The 17,432-nt window shown below is 38.5% G+C and overlaps 1 protein-coding gene across 2 annotated transcripts in view; it reads right to left on the bottom strand.

The window, feature by feature from the left end:
• Positions 1-17,432, bottom strand: part of NXT2 (nuclear transport factor 2 like export factor 2) — a 74,689-nt gene that overhangs the window by 36,196 nt on the left and 21,061 nt on the right. Inside the window, exon 1 of one of the 2 annotated variants that reach the window (XM_075435546.1) lies at positions 1,580-1,604. The exons of the other annotated variant lie outside the window; for it this stretch is intronic. Within the exon in view, the coding sequence (XP_075291661.1) occupies positions 1,580-1,582 (3 nt within the window). The 5' untranslated portion in view covers positions 1,583-1,604. Of the gene's footprint in view, positions 1-1,579; positions 1,605-17,432 lie in introns of those variants that run through there. 2 annotated transcript variants of the gene reach the window in all.

Genomic DNA, 17,432 nt, shown 5'->3' with positions numbered 1-17,432 from the left:
CTTGGAAAGTAATACATTTGCTTTCCTGTCCTGTGTAGAAGCAACAAGTGGGAGGCGGCTAGCTTCATTCATAAAATGTCTCTGGGAGATTCACGTAAGCAACAGGAAATCAAACCGAGAGACAGGTTTGCATTTGAGCTCCTCAAATCCTCCGCTGTTGCACCTCCAGCAATCTCCTGCTATAGGGACAATTGCAAGAGTGCCAAGAGGCAAATCTCTTCTCAGAAGACTGCCTGACTGCAAACTACTGTGAACTCCCTTCATGAGGGAGGTGCCAAGGGTCCTAAACTCTCCTCCTGCCTCTCCCTTATTATTCCACTCTTCCATCCTCTTCCCCATTACACACTTCTGATACAGAGCTCTGTTCTTATCAGTTTGTTGCACACCAGAGTGAAGTAGGTGTGAGGGAGATGAAAGCATGACCTCATTTAATCCTGCACTGTACCTCTCCTGTGAAAGAGAATTTCTAGGGCTGCAACCAAAAGTGATTCTGCACTTCTGTGGCACAATGGGAAAGCTCTTTCCCTTCCCACTTCATCCCCACAGCAGGAAGACGAATTTTGGACTTCACAGAATCTTCAGTATTTATCATGCATGCTCTTGCATCCCATATTGGCCTTCAGCCCAACATGTGAGAGAGCGCAGCAGCTACAAGGAGCTTGACACAGCTCTTGTGTATAAATGTGAAGAGGCGTGAATCATTAAAGTTATCTGTTTCCTGAACACAAGCAGAAAGGCAGCAGCTGTTTTCACGTGATAAACAATATCACATCCTCCTGGACCTAAACCAAAGAATCAGTCCTGAACTGCCATATATTGCTTTAAATAAAAAAGACCCCCACCAATTAATATAAATAAAGTTCCCATAGCTTTCTGGAGTCAGTTTGAGCCATACTGAATTTGTGAGACAGTCTTCTAATCTAATTTGCCTCAGTCTCGTGTAGCATTCTCATTTCTTTGCCAAAAACACCTTCTGCAGCACTTAATGCAATCTGAGTGTCATGTTTGCTCTCCGGAAAAGGATATATTTCACTGAGGAGTGATCTCTCTTCACATGGACATGACACAGTCCCTTATTGCATCAAAGTTCATCAGCCTGGAACGCAAGGGTGATAAAACGGGGCTTTTCCACTGCCCTGCTCCTTCGGATCTCTCTGCTTCAGCTGCAGCAGCATCAGTGGAGCCATTAGTTGGTGCTGTCTGCCCACCCCGAGACATGTGCCCAACCTGGCAGCTACTTCGTGCAGCTTACTACACATCTTCCTCCGGATAGAATAACCCCAAGGTCCCTGCCCAGCCCCTCCTACATTCCTGTCGGTACATTCCCCCCTTTCTCCTCTAAGTTCTCTTAAATTTTTGTATTCTGGTCTCCAGGCTCCTTGTTCTTACCATTTTCCAGTCCTCTGCTCCTCTTTGCCTCTCCCCAGTGACTTCACCTGTCTTCGTGTCCACCTCCACCCGTCCTCTGAATTCTTTCTTAGCTACATTTGTATCAAAGCACAGTGCATGCAGAGCACTTCAGATGCTTTCCTTATGAGGCTGTACTAGAACTACCGTGATACCCTTTGTAGTTACTCACCATCTCGGCTCCGACAAGCGCTGAGATACTGCAGAGCTCTGGGCATAGCTACGATTGTCTCAGAAAACCTGTGACAAACATCCTGCCCAGAAAACTATTACAGGAAGGGTGGAACAGCCTGCCTATGCCTATGTCATATAACACAAGAAATTTTTTTCATGCAATGGCTGTATCTGCATGATAATACAAATACATTATAAAAAATTAAAGAGGTTACTTTTGAAGAAAAAATACACATATATATAGGTACTTACATACATGCACACACACATGTAAGTACTTATATAGAAGTGGATTCATTATTTGGGTTTTTTTTAATTTCTTAAATTCTATAAAAGTCTAAGCAAACAAACTATGCTCCCAGGCTTCAAAAAAATACTGCCATCCACTCAACTGCTGAGAGCAGCAGTTGCAAGAATATGGAACAAATTAAATTCCTAAATTATGATATGGTTAAGTCGAATATGGCTTGGAAAAACTGCACTTCTAGTGAAAACCAACCTCCTGAGGAAATTTAAGAGGTGAAGTCATAATGTGGGCTACTTACTGCCAGAAGAAAACAGTATCATCCTATGCTGAAATGCTGATTGATCTGGCAGTAATCTGAATATTGGGGGTATTAAAAACATTATTCTTCAAAAGATTTTAGTTTTCAGATTCATTAAAAGCTGAGTTTTAACTCTGAAATCTGAATCTTGTACCTTGCCACAGCAAAAAAGCAATGCAAACAGGGCAAGAGAAACAACACATCAACAAATCTTGCAAAGTAATTTGGTTTACTTTTCCATGACATAAAAATATGTGGTCTAGTGGTGTGGGTACAGTAGCAAAAGCCAGGAATTTCATATTTCCAATCCTGCCTGGATCAATCAATGGCCTTAAGAAAGCTCTGTGACCTATCTACCTTCATTTTTCAGACTGGAGAAAGTTCAGTAAGAACCAGTAATAATAATCTAATGAAATTTTTTCTACAAAGGAAGAGGTCTATATGGGACCGAAAGATTTCCCCAAATCGGTCCGTTACGGAATAATACCGAAAAAGAACAGAATGAAATATTTGCTTCACTTGTGGATAGCAGCAACAGTTGGACCTTTGCAAAAAAGGCTTAAAAAATGTGGCATAGACTAAAAAAACACAGGTTCTGGAGAAACAGAAAAATGTTCTATATGAATATTACTTCTCTAAAACAACTACATAATTTTCTAGAGATTCAGAGCCTCTCTTTGGAAATTTTACAAATTTATAGAAGAAATATCAATGTCTGTCTATACTGATTATTATGATAATTATTATGATCTGATATTTATAGATAGCTTGTAATTCTCTGTTAGAACTGGAATGACATTCTTTAAAGAAAGAATCATACTTCCATGCCTGAAGCTGTATATTTCTTGCTGTTCAGACTTTACAGGAAAATTTTACCTAGGCAGTTCTTTGCCCTTGCTTTTATACTTGGCAACTTCAATATAACATACAGTAACTATGTAATTATAGAAGATGAATTAACATCGCCATATGTTTGAAACTGACTCTTGATCTTACAGGATTAGGAGCCATTTTTTAATTTTTGTTTTGCTCCTCTGTGTTGCCACTTCACAGGATGTTATTTTGACACCAATTCTAAAAGCACGGGCAATCCAACAGTCAGCGCTTCTGCCAGGGCTGATGCAGCACCCTCTGCTCCCTCCAGCTCCACAGAGCATCTGCTCACCTATCAGTGAACACCCGTGTTTTTTGAAAGACACTGCTATTAGGCATCAGAGACGGGCCTCAGACGAGTCATAGATGTGTGAACTCAGTGGCAGAAGAATAATGCGGATCACAGCTGGATAAATGCAAATTCATATACTTTCAAAAATACAGATTTAGAAAGCTAACTCTATACCACTCCTTAATGTATATATTCTGCCACATTCATTTAATTAAACATTAAATCAAACACTAAATCAAACCCATTAGATTGCCTCTGCTTTTATGAAGTTAGCCAGCATTTTAACAGGGTACTGTACTGTAGGGTAATGGGATCACACCCCTGACAAAAGTCATGAAACTGAAGAAACTTAGCTCAAAAGCTAGTTTATTAGATTCTCTGAACCTGGGATTTTCTTTCTTCAAATTACAAACTATTAGATTCTCTGAACCTGAGATTTTCTTTCTTCGAATTACAACCTCGTTCCTCCTGTTATTTTTTAATGTAAGTTACGATATGCCTTATCTCAAATAGCATCTAAAATTGTGAATGGACTCCTAGATGACCTTGTACCTATTGCCTCTCTTTGCCAGAAACTTCTTGATAATTTAGTTCTGCTCCAAAACTAACTAACTATGGAGACAGATAAATATGCTCCAAAATTAACTAACTATAGATATAGATAAATAAACATATTCTTTGTATTCTGGCACCATTCTTCTCATTTCTGGAAGTCCTGCTTAGAGCTGAAAGCTACAGAAGGCCCACACAACTCCAGATGAAGTGGACATGTTGCCTTTCCAGCCACATGTTGGCTAGGAATGTATGGCATTCTCAGCCTCAGAAGCATAAATGTAAAAGTTGGAAAATGGAACAACTGTACACATCAGAAACTGCTTATTTAACTATTTCCATCTGTATGCAGCTTGAAAACCTGTGGAGGCTGTGGTTTTCCTTGACTTAAATAATTGAAAATTATGCAAGAAAATTACACATTTCTAGCAGAATAATTCTTAGTCTGTTGTTTGAATAATTCTTTAAGCACTTGCCATTCCAAACGTGTATTTTGAGTGGTGTTCCCATAAAATTAGGTCAGCGGACAGGTTTTTGCTGCTTTGTTGACAAATCACAGCTAGGTAATTATAGTATGTAAGCATGGAAAATTGATTTTATAAGTGCTGGGATTTTCTTTGAAGTGTTATTCCAATCAGTCCTTTGTATCCACTCACCCACGTCCTCCTCTTGCATTTCTATCCTTTCAGAATGTTGTCTAAAGTTTGTAAAAGTCAGTCAAAGTAACACAATCCCCGTCCTTCTTTAAACCAGTCTCTCCTCTTTTCCGTTACAATGCAAACATTTTCAAACAAAGATGGACAGAGAAAAGTGAGGCTAAGACATTTACTTGGTTTTATGCCTTACTAACCTGCTCTTATCCTGAATGTACCCTGACTGTGAACAACACATTGATGAGTTTCTTTGAGTATCTTGTACTAGTTTTCATTTCCAATTGTTTTAGTGTTATTTGAATTGTGACAGTACCTAGAAACTTCAGCTATACATACTGAGATATCACCTGTACAAAGTAATAAACGATAGTCCCCAATAATTAAAGAAGCATTTCTTTGCTCTGCAGAGGCATGATGCTCCCCTTCCTTGTATTTCCAGTAGACTTTGTTCATCAGTTCCTGAATGTTCCAAGTGATTTTGTTTCCAGCAGTTATTCTCAGGGACTATTTCACAATCTAATAGGTCTCTCTGTCACAAAGTTCTTCCTGCCATTCAGCCTACATTTTCTGTTTCCTTTTTAAAGCGCACTGTTTCTGTTTGTATTGCCCAATACAGTTCTTAGCACAGAATCCCTGTTAAGGGCCACAGTGGGGTTTGGATGGTTGGGTTCTTTCCCATTTGGGATAACTTTACAGGAAGCAATATGCTTCTCATAATTTTCTCATTGTATATTTTGAAGTATAAACTAAATAAACCACTATAATGAGCTATTGGGACGCTGAGCAATGGAAGAGTATCAGCTTGTAGTTACATATGGAGTAAAACTTCCCTATCCCAGGCTTAATCTGTAAGATTTTCTTTATATACTATCCTGTTTGCCACTGGACTGCTTTTGCTGTCATCATTCTTGCATCATCTTCTGTGGAAATTCTATGATATTCAGACACTCAGTAAAAGATGTTCAACCTGTGTTATTTCTCCTTTTTTTCGCTTCAGTGAACATTAAGTGAATTTATTTTTGGCTTGTAATTTGGGAGAAGATGGAGATAGCCTGCACCTTTGTCTGTGTTCAGATGAGATCAAAGCCTTTCAACACCTAGCTGTTAAGTTAGATTCTTCTTTGATACAGGGGAAAAAAAGAGATGTGCTTTTGAACTTGAGCTACAACATTTTGTTCATTTGACATGGTAACTGGCAACTGTAAAGCTCTGAGTGTCCGAAGAGAAATCAAGAGTGTTGTATTTAATGCCTCAGGTTTTAGATTACCATCTTTGAAATTAGGTAATATATGGAAAACTGAACAATTCCTTTATTTGTAGGCTGGGCATACATATAGTTTTTAACTCTATGTTTTTCCTAATCCTTGCAGAGCCTTTACAGATACAGCCTGACTTTAAACGACTGATTTAATCCCTGGACCAAATCTACTGACAAATGTCATTCTACATAAGACAAACATTCAAGCCCCCAAACTTTAAAACAAGATCTGCCAGGTTTGAATAATTTAATATATTTACTAAGACTATAAGCCTAGTGATCTCACTTTTAAAAACTTGTAGTTTTCTGGTTGATAAATCTAAACCACAGCAGATGGAATCATTATTCTATGAGTCTATGTATGTCTATTGGTCACTGCATTCTTCAGGCAGAAGAAATCCTGCTTGCAATCAGACCGAAAGCACAGTGGCTGCCAAACATCTGTGAGAAGCTGAATGCTATTCATGTCTAATCTGAAACCCGAGTGGACAACTAGTTGTCGGACTCTTCTGTCTAGACTGATGTTGTTCCCCACCCCCACCTCCATGTAAAAGGGTCAGCCAGGAACCTGCAGGACAGAAAGAAAACGGTCCAAATGACTAATGCTTTTCCTGCAAGTAATCGGAGTTCACTCGCACACTCTTTTCTTCCACCTCCATCAAAACATCAGCAAGAGGAAAGCACAATTTTAAAGTTGACAGCTATGAAAATAAAATGCCTGGCGGAGGTTCTAAGAAAAGGCATGCCCTGGTTTTAATTTGTATTACGTAGAAGGCCTCTAAAAGTGAAAAAGCATGTGATATGCTCGAGGCCCCTTGCAGCAAGAAGACCTGAATGAAAGTAAGTTCATTTATGCCCTCACTTTATTTACAGTCCTTTCCACGTGAAGGTGCTTTTTTAATCACTCAGAGTTTCATCCTTAACTCTTTATTTGAGCTTTTACCTCTAATAAAAACCTGTTGTACCACACTGTGGAGTGTTAGTTAAGCTTCCCAAATTATGCTTAGGCTGAAAAAAGGTAAGTATTCATTTGACAGACTGGTAAAGTGATTTACAGCAATGTATTTTTAGAAAGGAATGGTGAGAGGCATGTCTAAATTTACATGCCAACATTCCAAATTAAGAGCAACTATAGGTAGTTAGAGGCTGAACTTTGAAGGGTTGATCATTCAGAAACTCAACTAAGTTTAATTACTAATTTACAACATAAACAAGCCTAGCTATGAAGCTGTACATATATAAGAAGACTGCTGCCTTCACTGTATCAGTAATGAATTAAACTTCATTATATTGGCAAGCTGAAAATATTTGGATTTAGTTAATTAATATCAGCACAAAGCCAGCACAGTGCAGTTAATAGCTCAAGATCTCACCAGAGGTGATTCCCAATGGAACTGGAGTAATGCCACGAAAGATCACAGTATCAGTGGCAGGAAGCTGGGGGAACATGATGCTGATGAGGTCTTATACACTTAATCCATTTTGAAAATTTACCTTTTTTGCGAGTAAGAGCGGTTTTGCTCCACTTCAGTGTCTGTCTTCTTCATCTGGGAGGTGGGAGGGTATCAGCTTGCAAGATGACCCTATTGTTATTTAAACAAAGCTTTTAGCATCTAATCTTTATAATACAGTTTTGTACCAAGAAGATCAGATATAAGAATTTGTATAGTAACATCTCTGATTAACAAGATAAAATACCCCTTTTTTTGGTTCCCATGGCATTATCTCTACAGAGCACTGGATTTTTGTTCTTTTAAAAATGTTAAGTAAATCTGAGAATTCTATTGTACTTTTATCCATTTTAATAGCATAGATGTTCTGATTCACGGGAAGTGCTTTTTGCTTTTAATGACACAGTATCTAATAGGTTTATGCTAAATCCTTAATCATATTCCTCCTGTTTAGCTTTTGCTCTTAGGTATAAAAACAGAAACGGTCACAGAACTGCAAGCCTGGAGAAAGATCAAAAAGACAGTTAAAAAAATAAAGGAAGTATGCGTGACTGCAGTGAAGATTGCTGATAAGCACATCACAGTGAGTGTAGTGATCACACAGAACAGTTACAACCGCTCTCCAAGTTTGAGGTGAAACTTGGTATTTGACTGAACAGATCAGAGACACAAAGCTTGTAAATACATTACAGCTTACCTCTAGTAAAGTATCTTTTTTATTACCATAAAGTGTAGCAGACCTAATTGAGATTGGAATTCAAATCTTCACAGGTACTATGCAGTTAATATACTAGATAATATTTGACAAATATACCTGCCCAAGAAAACATACAATCTAAAAAAGACAGAAGGAAATCTGGAAGAAAGGTGGCATTTTTTCCATTTTACAGGTTGGAAACTAAAACACAAAACAGTTTCAAGCTTAAACGAAAATATAATGATTTCTATCGGCTTTGGCTAGACTCCTGGATTATATCAACATTGCTTCCAAATGTCACCTCAGTAACTGCCAGACCGTACACAGCACAATGCAAGCGGTTTTGGCAAGATGGTGCGGTAATGCAGGCTGCTTTGTGGAATCTGTAATAACAGGCAGCAGAGACATGGCTGATCATCACCACGAAAGTCTGCAAGGACATATTGGAGGAGTCTGTGCATCTGGGTGTTTCTGGAGACTTCCCTTAGTTTACCAACAGCGTGTCTTTATAACTCTCCAAGGGCAATCAAAATTTAAGACTTAGATCATGAGGGAATTTGGCTTTAAGGACACTAGAACAGGCATTTTTTATCCACACACGATACAATTCAATGTGATATAAGCATTTGACTTTAGATCTAAGCTTCCCGTAATTCAGAAATAATCTGCTCCTCTAGTCTGAGACCTTAAGAAATTAAACGGTTCAGTTCATCCAAACACATGCAAGTTTGGATGTTTCTCTAGGTCTCCGGAGTCTGCAAATGAGGGCAAGAAATCTCATAAAAATGTGCGTGACTTCAAGAAAAGTTCCACGCCGGGTGTGGCTGAGGAATCAGACCTGATGAAGTGCTCCTTTTGCTCCAACTTCATTTTCCAGAAACCCCTCGGCTGCTTGGATTCTGTGCACGTAGCCCTGGGTATGTGTGTTTGAGCTATGCAGTCATCCCCTCAACACCCCAAAGTGGGGTGTGTTACACTTTATGGAAGATTGAGAGAACAATGATTTAAGAAGACTACAATTAACGAACAAAACGACACTGCCAAATGAAACTAAATGAAAGTAAAGAATTCAAGGTTGTCTGTACATTCCATTCTTCACTAAAACTGCGTCAGAGTCAGCTCACACTTTTTGTAAACACAACGGTTATGTAATTGCTAGATTTAGTTTTGCACTTTATTGTTTGATTTTAATCACTATTTTGAAAATAAAAATTAATTCTGACATATAATTTATATTCTCATTTAGTCCACACTGCACTTCACAACATATTCTTTAAAATTTTAAATCGAAATTGTTCTTTATTAATATTGCATTTTCCATTGTGTTTACACATATAAAATAACAGCATTGTTGTTATAAGATTTCTGATAAGAATGGCACAACGCACTTGCAAAAGATGTGTTCACTGCTTTCAATTTTCAGCAGGGCACTTTAGGCCAACACTTAAAAGCTACAAAATAAATATACGCTTATAATCTCAGATGAATACGATGTCTTTGCCTGAGATTTTAACAAGTAATATCTAGACACAGGCCTGCTGAAAAATCAAAGTCCAACCCGTTTACAATGTGCCTTACAAAACAGTCTTTAGAGCTGCAGGTTCTGCAGACTTCATGTGGCCTGTTAAAAACTGCACAATAGGTAAAAAATAATCAAGTGCAACATTTTTAGTATTTCAGTGTTCTGTATGTTTGTTTTCTTATTGCACTTGAGGTCCTTGAATTTAAATAACAGATTTTGCAGTCCTGCAGCCTTTGACAGCTGCAGTTGCTCTGCTGCTTAGTTCTTTCTATACATGTCTATTATCATCTTTCTTCTTTAGTATTTTTTGAAGTTTCCAACACTGCAAATTACCTGTCTCTATAACATAATGTGCAGATACGAGTAAATATTTAGGACTCAGATCATGATGCAACAATTATGATAATCTTTAAAATTATTATTTTGATATTCTTTCTATCATTGACAATATTCCTCATATTAACAAGATATTTTGATCCTCAAAAAGATGTCTCCAGCAGAGAATGTCCCATATCCAGATAATAATGACAGACACTGTATGCAATTGCAGTACAAAAAATATGCTAACATTGCTTAAAGCTTACCAGCTGCTTCTCATCATTTTTACTGCCTCATTTAAGAAAGTATTAAATAATTGAACAGTGCAAAGGTATTTTTTAAACTGAAACCTACAGCTCATGATCTAGTATTTGCCACTAATGTGAACAAACGGTAAAATATGATGCTTAGCTCAGTCAGTGAAAAAGCTCATGTGAATTTCCATAAGCTTTAACTCAGGCATTCAAACAAAATCTGTAAAAACTGTTCCAAACAATTCTGAGGCCATCAGTTCTTCCTTAAAATGGCATACTAACCTGCCTCATTCTTTTCAGATTAGGCCTTTCTTCTCTTCTGTCTGGGTCCTGAAGGTTATATTATGCATAAATGTGTATTAACCACATTTATTTGCATATCACCCAAATACTCATTCTGTCTCCTCAGAAAGTCTACTCCACATGTTCAGTCCTTTTATTTTATACTGACTTTTAATATAGATTTGTTCAACTCCAGATTTTTTAGCCATCTGCTTACCTTACCCAATTTATTCTAGTGTATTTACTCACGTATTTTATATGTAGACACCATATCAACACATACTCGGCTCTTGGCCGCTGCCCTCTGCCACAACTCCCATCTTTCCCTTCTACATCTTCAGCTCAGTGGAGCCCTGGTCCTGCAGCACCAGAGCCTGCAGAGGATGATGAGGGGACTTTGTAAGTCACAAACTCACCCCAGCAGGGATGGGAAAGCAGGGTATGCTGCCCGCTCCTGCCAGTGAAGCCTGCCAAGCTCTGTATAGCTCAGACTCCCGGTGCAATCACACAGAGAGGGTTTACACTTCCCCACATTGCCACCATTTTCCGTGGTTCCCATGCAGCAGTGAAGTATTGGGTGCCAGAGTCTCACTGCCCACCCTGTGATAAAAGCCTATGTTCTGCATACACGGTCCAGCTTTTGTCTACAAAGTAGAGTCACAGATCCGAGGACTGAAGATAAAAGTAAGCCCATGAGAAGTTCTAAATGTGAGGAGCTTTGGACAAAGATCAGATGACTCTGATCTCCCTGACAGTTTGGTTTATATCATCTTTCTGTAGTAAGCACTTTTTTTTTTGTGGGTTGAAGTACCTCCTTTCCTATTAGTACTCAAGACCTCCTGATGTAAATCCTAGTCTGCTCACAGTTTGTTCTTGTTAATCAGGAATTCTTGGAACAATACAAATGCATTTGTATTCTTAGCACACATTATGTCTTTTCCACCTGCAAGACACTTATTTAAGCTACTTCCCTTTCCTACTGGCTAAACTACTTTATCATTCTTGATTGATTAGATGGATTTATTGTCATATTCTTATTAGTGTATGAGATGGTATCAGTACTTCGGCCTCCATAAAACAGGCAAAAGAAATAGGATACCAGAAATAAAACTTAAGTTAGTATCTTGCACTTTTAGCATTTGTTATCACTGGAACAAAACGTACGACTGCTGAACAATTTAGCAGTTTAAGAAACTACTCATAAACGAAGGTCCCCATTCCCAGTGTGCACAATAGATGCTGAATACAGAACAGTGCTAGAACAGGGCGTAATTTTGAACTCTGTAGCGGCCACCTCCAAGAAGAGGACGAGCAAACATGTAAGTAGAAAAGAAAGAGGGAAGAGCCAGGCCACAGCAGTGTGATGTACCCCGGAGGACAAGCCGGTCACAACAACTCACCTCTCCACCAGTCAGACCTATCTCCTGCTAAGCCGACACCACGTTTCAGTTGATAATGCAACTCCTCAGCACCACCGCGTTTCAGAACAAGTTGTGCTTGGCAGACTGCCACGGCACTGAGTGATCCTTCTCTCCCGCGGGACTCCAGAGCTTCCACAAACACAACAGGTCACTTTCCGCTAATGTGACATAAAAGAGATTGAAAATGTCAGCGTTGACACTGGCTGCCTGCTGAAATCAGTATGCAGAACCAAGCTCTGTTTACAACACCGAAGTTAAAGGGAAATTGGGTAACTCCCTCTTCCCCCTCCTGACTGCACCTCTCCCACACACAGACACCCGGCCACACTGAACAGCTGCCTGGAGTTTGGAAAGAATGGCCGCAGAGTAATGAATTTGAATCGTTTTTAATGAGCAGACATCTAGCTTTAGGATGATAACAGCTGAATACCAATTCAGCAGTGCCCTGCTGCCGGGGGTGGCCTCACTCTGCCGGCGGTACTGGATGGAACACACAAGTATCCAGCAACACACACTTCGGGGGCTTCTCTTGGCTTGCTTATCAGCGAAAACACCTTTTGTAACATTTTATACAGTTGAAGGATTTATTTTTGCTGTAAAATATTCAAAAAATGTAAAGTAGTATTTTGGCTGTAAATTAGTACTGCCTGGATTGTCTTGTAAATTGTCCTACAGTAGGAAATGCCGTATTCGTAACTATTTGGCTTAGTAATGCACTTAAAGATACTTAAGCAAATGTTGGAGAAAGGCTTTTTTTCTTTTCAGATCAGATCAATTTCAATGTCGCTTTCAGATCACACAAGCAAAACCAATACTTGAAGTCTGAATATTAAGTATGAATGAGTAGACTGGCACGCAAATAAATTGACCTGCAAAAATTATCTAGTTTTTAATGTTAGAAAATGTGATTACAAAGATACAAAACAGAAGACTAAAATTGTTAAATTGCAGTCCATCGGTGTTACTATTGATACATCCCATATGATGCTTCAGAAGAGGGTATGCCAAAACACACAGGGGACTGACTACTGATTTTGTTCCAGCAGGCTTCCAGCTATCTAGATTTCTCTCCCAAAGATGTGCTGTGTTCATACCAAGGAGAGTAAATTCTTAAAAAACAATCAGAACTAGATCAATTCACACAATTGCAGGTACAGCCCACAGTATCTAGGAAAGAATAAAAATCTAAATCAGGATGGTTTTGCTTCCTAAACAGACTTTTGAAACAGCAAAAGCCTCAGTAGGCCATTCAGTAAAGAACAGCATTGTATGAATGCAAATATTTTAATCATGCACCATCATCTATATCCCATTATTTTTACATTAATGAGTAAATGAACTGTGAAAAGATGTTGGAGAACACAGGAGAGAGAACATACATTGGTTAGCCAGTCAGCTTCTTGGATTTTTTAAAAATTTCATTTCTGTCATGCTTCTGTAGTCTAGTTGTACAGTGATGCCGTGAAAAGCCGGAATTGAAGACTCAATAGTCAGCAGACTATTAAGCAGGTATTCTTTATTGCGGCGCCGGGCACACGGGGGATCTCTCCTCCAAACGTGTGCACCGAAGAGACACAGTTACTAGGTATTTATGCTATGTTAACATACATATTCATTACGTTTCCAAGAAATGTTTATCATAGTAATGCCTTTTCCGAGAATTCATTAATATATGGTAATGTCCATCGCACATGTTTGTTTGGCGTCTCTCGGCAGGGGTCTTCAGATTACCCTGCAGCCTCCTTATCTCTGTAGTTTGCATACCTGTTCTCCCAAGGCCCAGGCGCCTAAAGGGATTATTCAGGAGTCCCTTGTCTTGCAACCGTCGGAATTATTCACAAAGAACCAAGACTTGTTTCTGACAACCTGAAGTGATAACATCCCCTACATGTTACATTTGTTACATTTACAGTTATCAACAGCACCAGCACAAGCTGGCTTTCCCCTGACTACTTGTATCATTTGTTTATTGTACCCACTGGTGTTCGTACTGGAGCTGGCTGCTTACCAGTTTCCGTATCTCCATGGATTATCTCCTCTATTTTGATACATTTTCTGAAGCCCTAAGGCAGCTGAATATTAAAATAAAACCAGAGTCTTTTTTTCAACTCCCTGCAGTAAATTTAGGAATTTAGTTAGTGAAAATTTCTCCTACTGTGGAAGTGGGATTCCAAATCAATCAGTAAGTAATCACTATCATTTTTGTTTTGGAAACCATAATAGAAACCTGTATCAGCTATTTTTAATTGAATGTTGGCCTTAAAAATGTTACGCCTTTCTTTTGATCTCAAGTAAAGGTATTATCAATTTGTATTATTTCGATATTATACTATATACTATTAATTGAGACTCTTACCACAGCAGTACAAATAAAAAAGATATTCTCCTCTTGTGCTTGCAATTCTTCATCCTGTTTCTGTGAAAAAGTGGTCTAGTACACTGATTCAACCCACAACTAAAAATTATATTCATGTTTATGTATGTTCTTAAAGCACAGTTAGAGCAAGGCTAAAATTTGACTCTCTAAAATTTGAATCTCCTATTACACTGGCCTGAACTAATGTGTTTCACAAACATGAAACATTAGAAATGAAGTAAAAAAAATGATTAAGTTCTCTCATTTATTACACTTTAATTACTGTTACTGCAACTGCTTGAGCCAGTTTTTCTCTGTAGATCTAAGGATGCAAAGTTCGAGTAGCACTTCTTTTCCAAATTCTAGTCTAACTCCCCCCAGTCCAAGAAACTGAAATCTCAGGGAAGGCCTTGTCTTTCACAAATATGTGAAACCTGCTCAAAAAACTGAGTAAGTAATCAGATGGCTAGACAGCACTGAGCTACCTACTCTTACAGCTACAACCCTCTGTGAAAACTGATCGTTGATTCTTCCTCTATCCTTTAACCACTTATTCACCCAAGTGAGGATCTTCTTCTTCTGTCTTAACCTCTGACAGTTGAACTTCTACAGGAGCCTTTGACATGTGGGATTTTTTAATTGGCTTTTACAAAGAGAAGTAGACTGTATCAACAGTTTTTTTCTCATTCACATTCTCAATGACTTCTTTAAAGATTTCAATAGATTTGTGACAAAAGTTGAATTGACCTTTCCTGAATATATAATATTTACTACTGTGTGAACTTACTCCACTCTAAGTAGTTTCTATTAATTTGCCTGGTACAGTTTTCAACACAGTAGGATTATTATCCTAAGAGAGGGAAACATTATGCATACTTTCTCTTGCATATCACTAAGACAGATTTCCAAGACAGACCTTCATTTAGCCATAACTATTGCACATCAGTTAGCAGCTGGGATCTTGCGTGAGCACTTGAATGGTAGATGGCTGATTAGAGAACTTCCAAAATGCTGTATTAGTTTACAAAAAGCAGTTCTAGCTACTGAAGACAGAGTGCAGGAAGTCATTCAAGGTAAGAGAATTCAACAAAAAAAAACTTAGAAAAATCTTCGCATGAACAAGCATAAGTTAATTAGAATATTTTCTATATGTTTTATTATTTATTATATAAGTTTCATTATTTATTTATTTATTAGTTACAAGGAATGTAGTTTAATAGAATCAGAGTGGTGTCAAAAGGATAGGGTATCTCTGACCTGCAGGCTAAATATATCATGAAAATACTCAGACCTGTCTTATAGGGTTAGTTCAGGTGCCAAAAGCAGTCTAGCTGGGGTGCCAGGGAATTCATTTAGGCAATCTACCAAATAGAACCCTACCCTTGTTTTAAGATGACTCAAATCATCCATTATAACAACAACTCAGGAATGCTGGGCAGTTTACAGTGGAGCTATCGTGTTTTTTTATCTAATAACAACATATTAATTAAGATTTTCTGAAACCAAAGATTTGCCCACAGTACAATGTAGGGCGCTGCAGAAATACCTGCCACTGCCTATGCTATGCTTGACCTGGAGGTTATAGGGCATGTTTACACAGCACAGCGTTGGGCAAAGCAGCTGTATAGCTGTTTTTCAAAGGCTGTTCACCTACTAAGCCTGAGCAGAGTGCTCTGTTAACGTAGCTCTACTGCTTTCAGGACCTGAGCTATCGCTGCACTGCACAGCACCATGCAAACATCATTGAGACCCTCTGTTTACTCACAGATTAGGCATGGCAAGCATAACAACCACGCCAGCTTCTCAGATCACCTTTCTAGTATACCCTAAGGTCCTTCAGATGAAATATTTCTGTAGGCAAGAACGCAGACCGAGGCTTTAAATCCACCCAGTATCAGGCTTCTCCACTGAGACTACCAACTGCTTTTTCAAGAAAAGCCAAACTGTGATGTGTACCAGCTGAGGGGCAGCCTAATGTTACAGCTAAACTTACTTACCATTAGCTTGTGGCAAAAAATGTTGGTGTCCCTGCCCGTCAGCTCCTGCCCCCACATTCCCAATCTCTTTTGTGTCACGGAATAGCCTAAAAATTTTGACATCCTATCTCCAAATTCCTGCTGTAGAAATTAAACTGTTTGCTTGTGTCTTACAACTCCAGTACTTACAAAGTAGAAGGTCTTGCTCAATCTCTGCTGCCGTATCAGCAGAGAACCTTCCTGCCATCAGGTCTGTGAAATCACAGGCTAGCCTTGCTTGACAAATATGTATTTATTTTTTTGATCAGACATCACAGTGGCTACTTTTGTGAAAAAATGCCGCTTCCAATTATGCACTCTCAGTCCTCTGTTCCTGATTCCTTTCCCATAACACTGACATCTTTCCAAGGTTAATATCACGCCGTGATTATATGTAGAGAATTGCATAGGGAAAAGTTGAGAGTATATACAGGAGACAAAGTGCATAATCAGCAAAACACTATTTTAAAATAAGCACTGCTTCTTCATTTTTAGAGTGATCTTTTGTGCTTTTTTTGTTAACAACAGCTTATTATTTGTAGAAGAAGGATGTACTTACTGGGCAGAATCATCAGTAACAGCTCAAAGCAAAAATTACTCTCAAGTTGGGAAAGATAACTGGAAGGAGCATTACACCTTGCCAAAGCCTGTAAAATGAACATTAAAAAAAATAAAAAGTACATTGTGAACTGACATTATGGACCTGGTGATGTTCAAATCTAGATACAGAACTGAATAAAAGGTACGTTTTTCCCATAAACCATATTTCTAGACTAAAAGGTAAAGGAATCACAGACCCACTGCCTCATCTAGCCCTTCGGGTGCACTGCATTTTTGTCTTGTAGCAACTAGCAACAAGGTGTTGAACAATTTGATTGTTCCTTTAGCTGTGGTAGGACATTAACAGACAAAAAAAAGGTTCTTAGTGCTTCTGTTGCTTAAATCCCAGCCTGCACTTGTAAAACGGTCTTGAGTTTTTGCATTCTCTCAAGCCTAACTCGCAGAATCTGTTATCTTGGATTCAGTAGTATGCCTGTACTGAAAAAAAGCAAATGGCATTTCTGTCAGCTAAGAATCTAAATCAGACCTGCACTTAAATTTTTGTCAACTTTCATATGTGTGTTCTATTAAACAACAACAAAAACTCCTACAGAGCTCTGTCTTTAGACAAACAGAAACGATCTTCTGTTGGGTCTTGCAGTCTGGTTTCGGTAACAAATAAAAATACAGTGTAGGGAAGTATTGATATGAATCATCCTATTTAAGAAAAGGTGTATTAGAAGAGAATGAATCATTGTTTGCTCTATGCAGCATCCAGTACCCACAAGTATTATTCATCCAGATGTGCAGTAACTTCGCTAA

Source organism: Opisthocomus hoazin, chromosome 14 (genome assembly GCF_030867145.1).
Source record: "Opisthocomus hoazin isolate bOpiHoa1 chromosome 14, bOpiHoa1.hap1, whole genome shotgun sequence".
NCBI lineage: Eukaryota > Metazoa > Chordata > Aves > Opisthocomiformes > Opisthocomidae > Opisthocomus > Opisthocomus hoazin.
The sequence above is the reverse complement of the archived record's forward strand: the minus strand, read 5'-3'. Positions and strand labels throughout refer to the sequence as shown.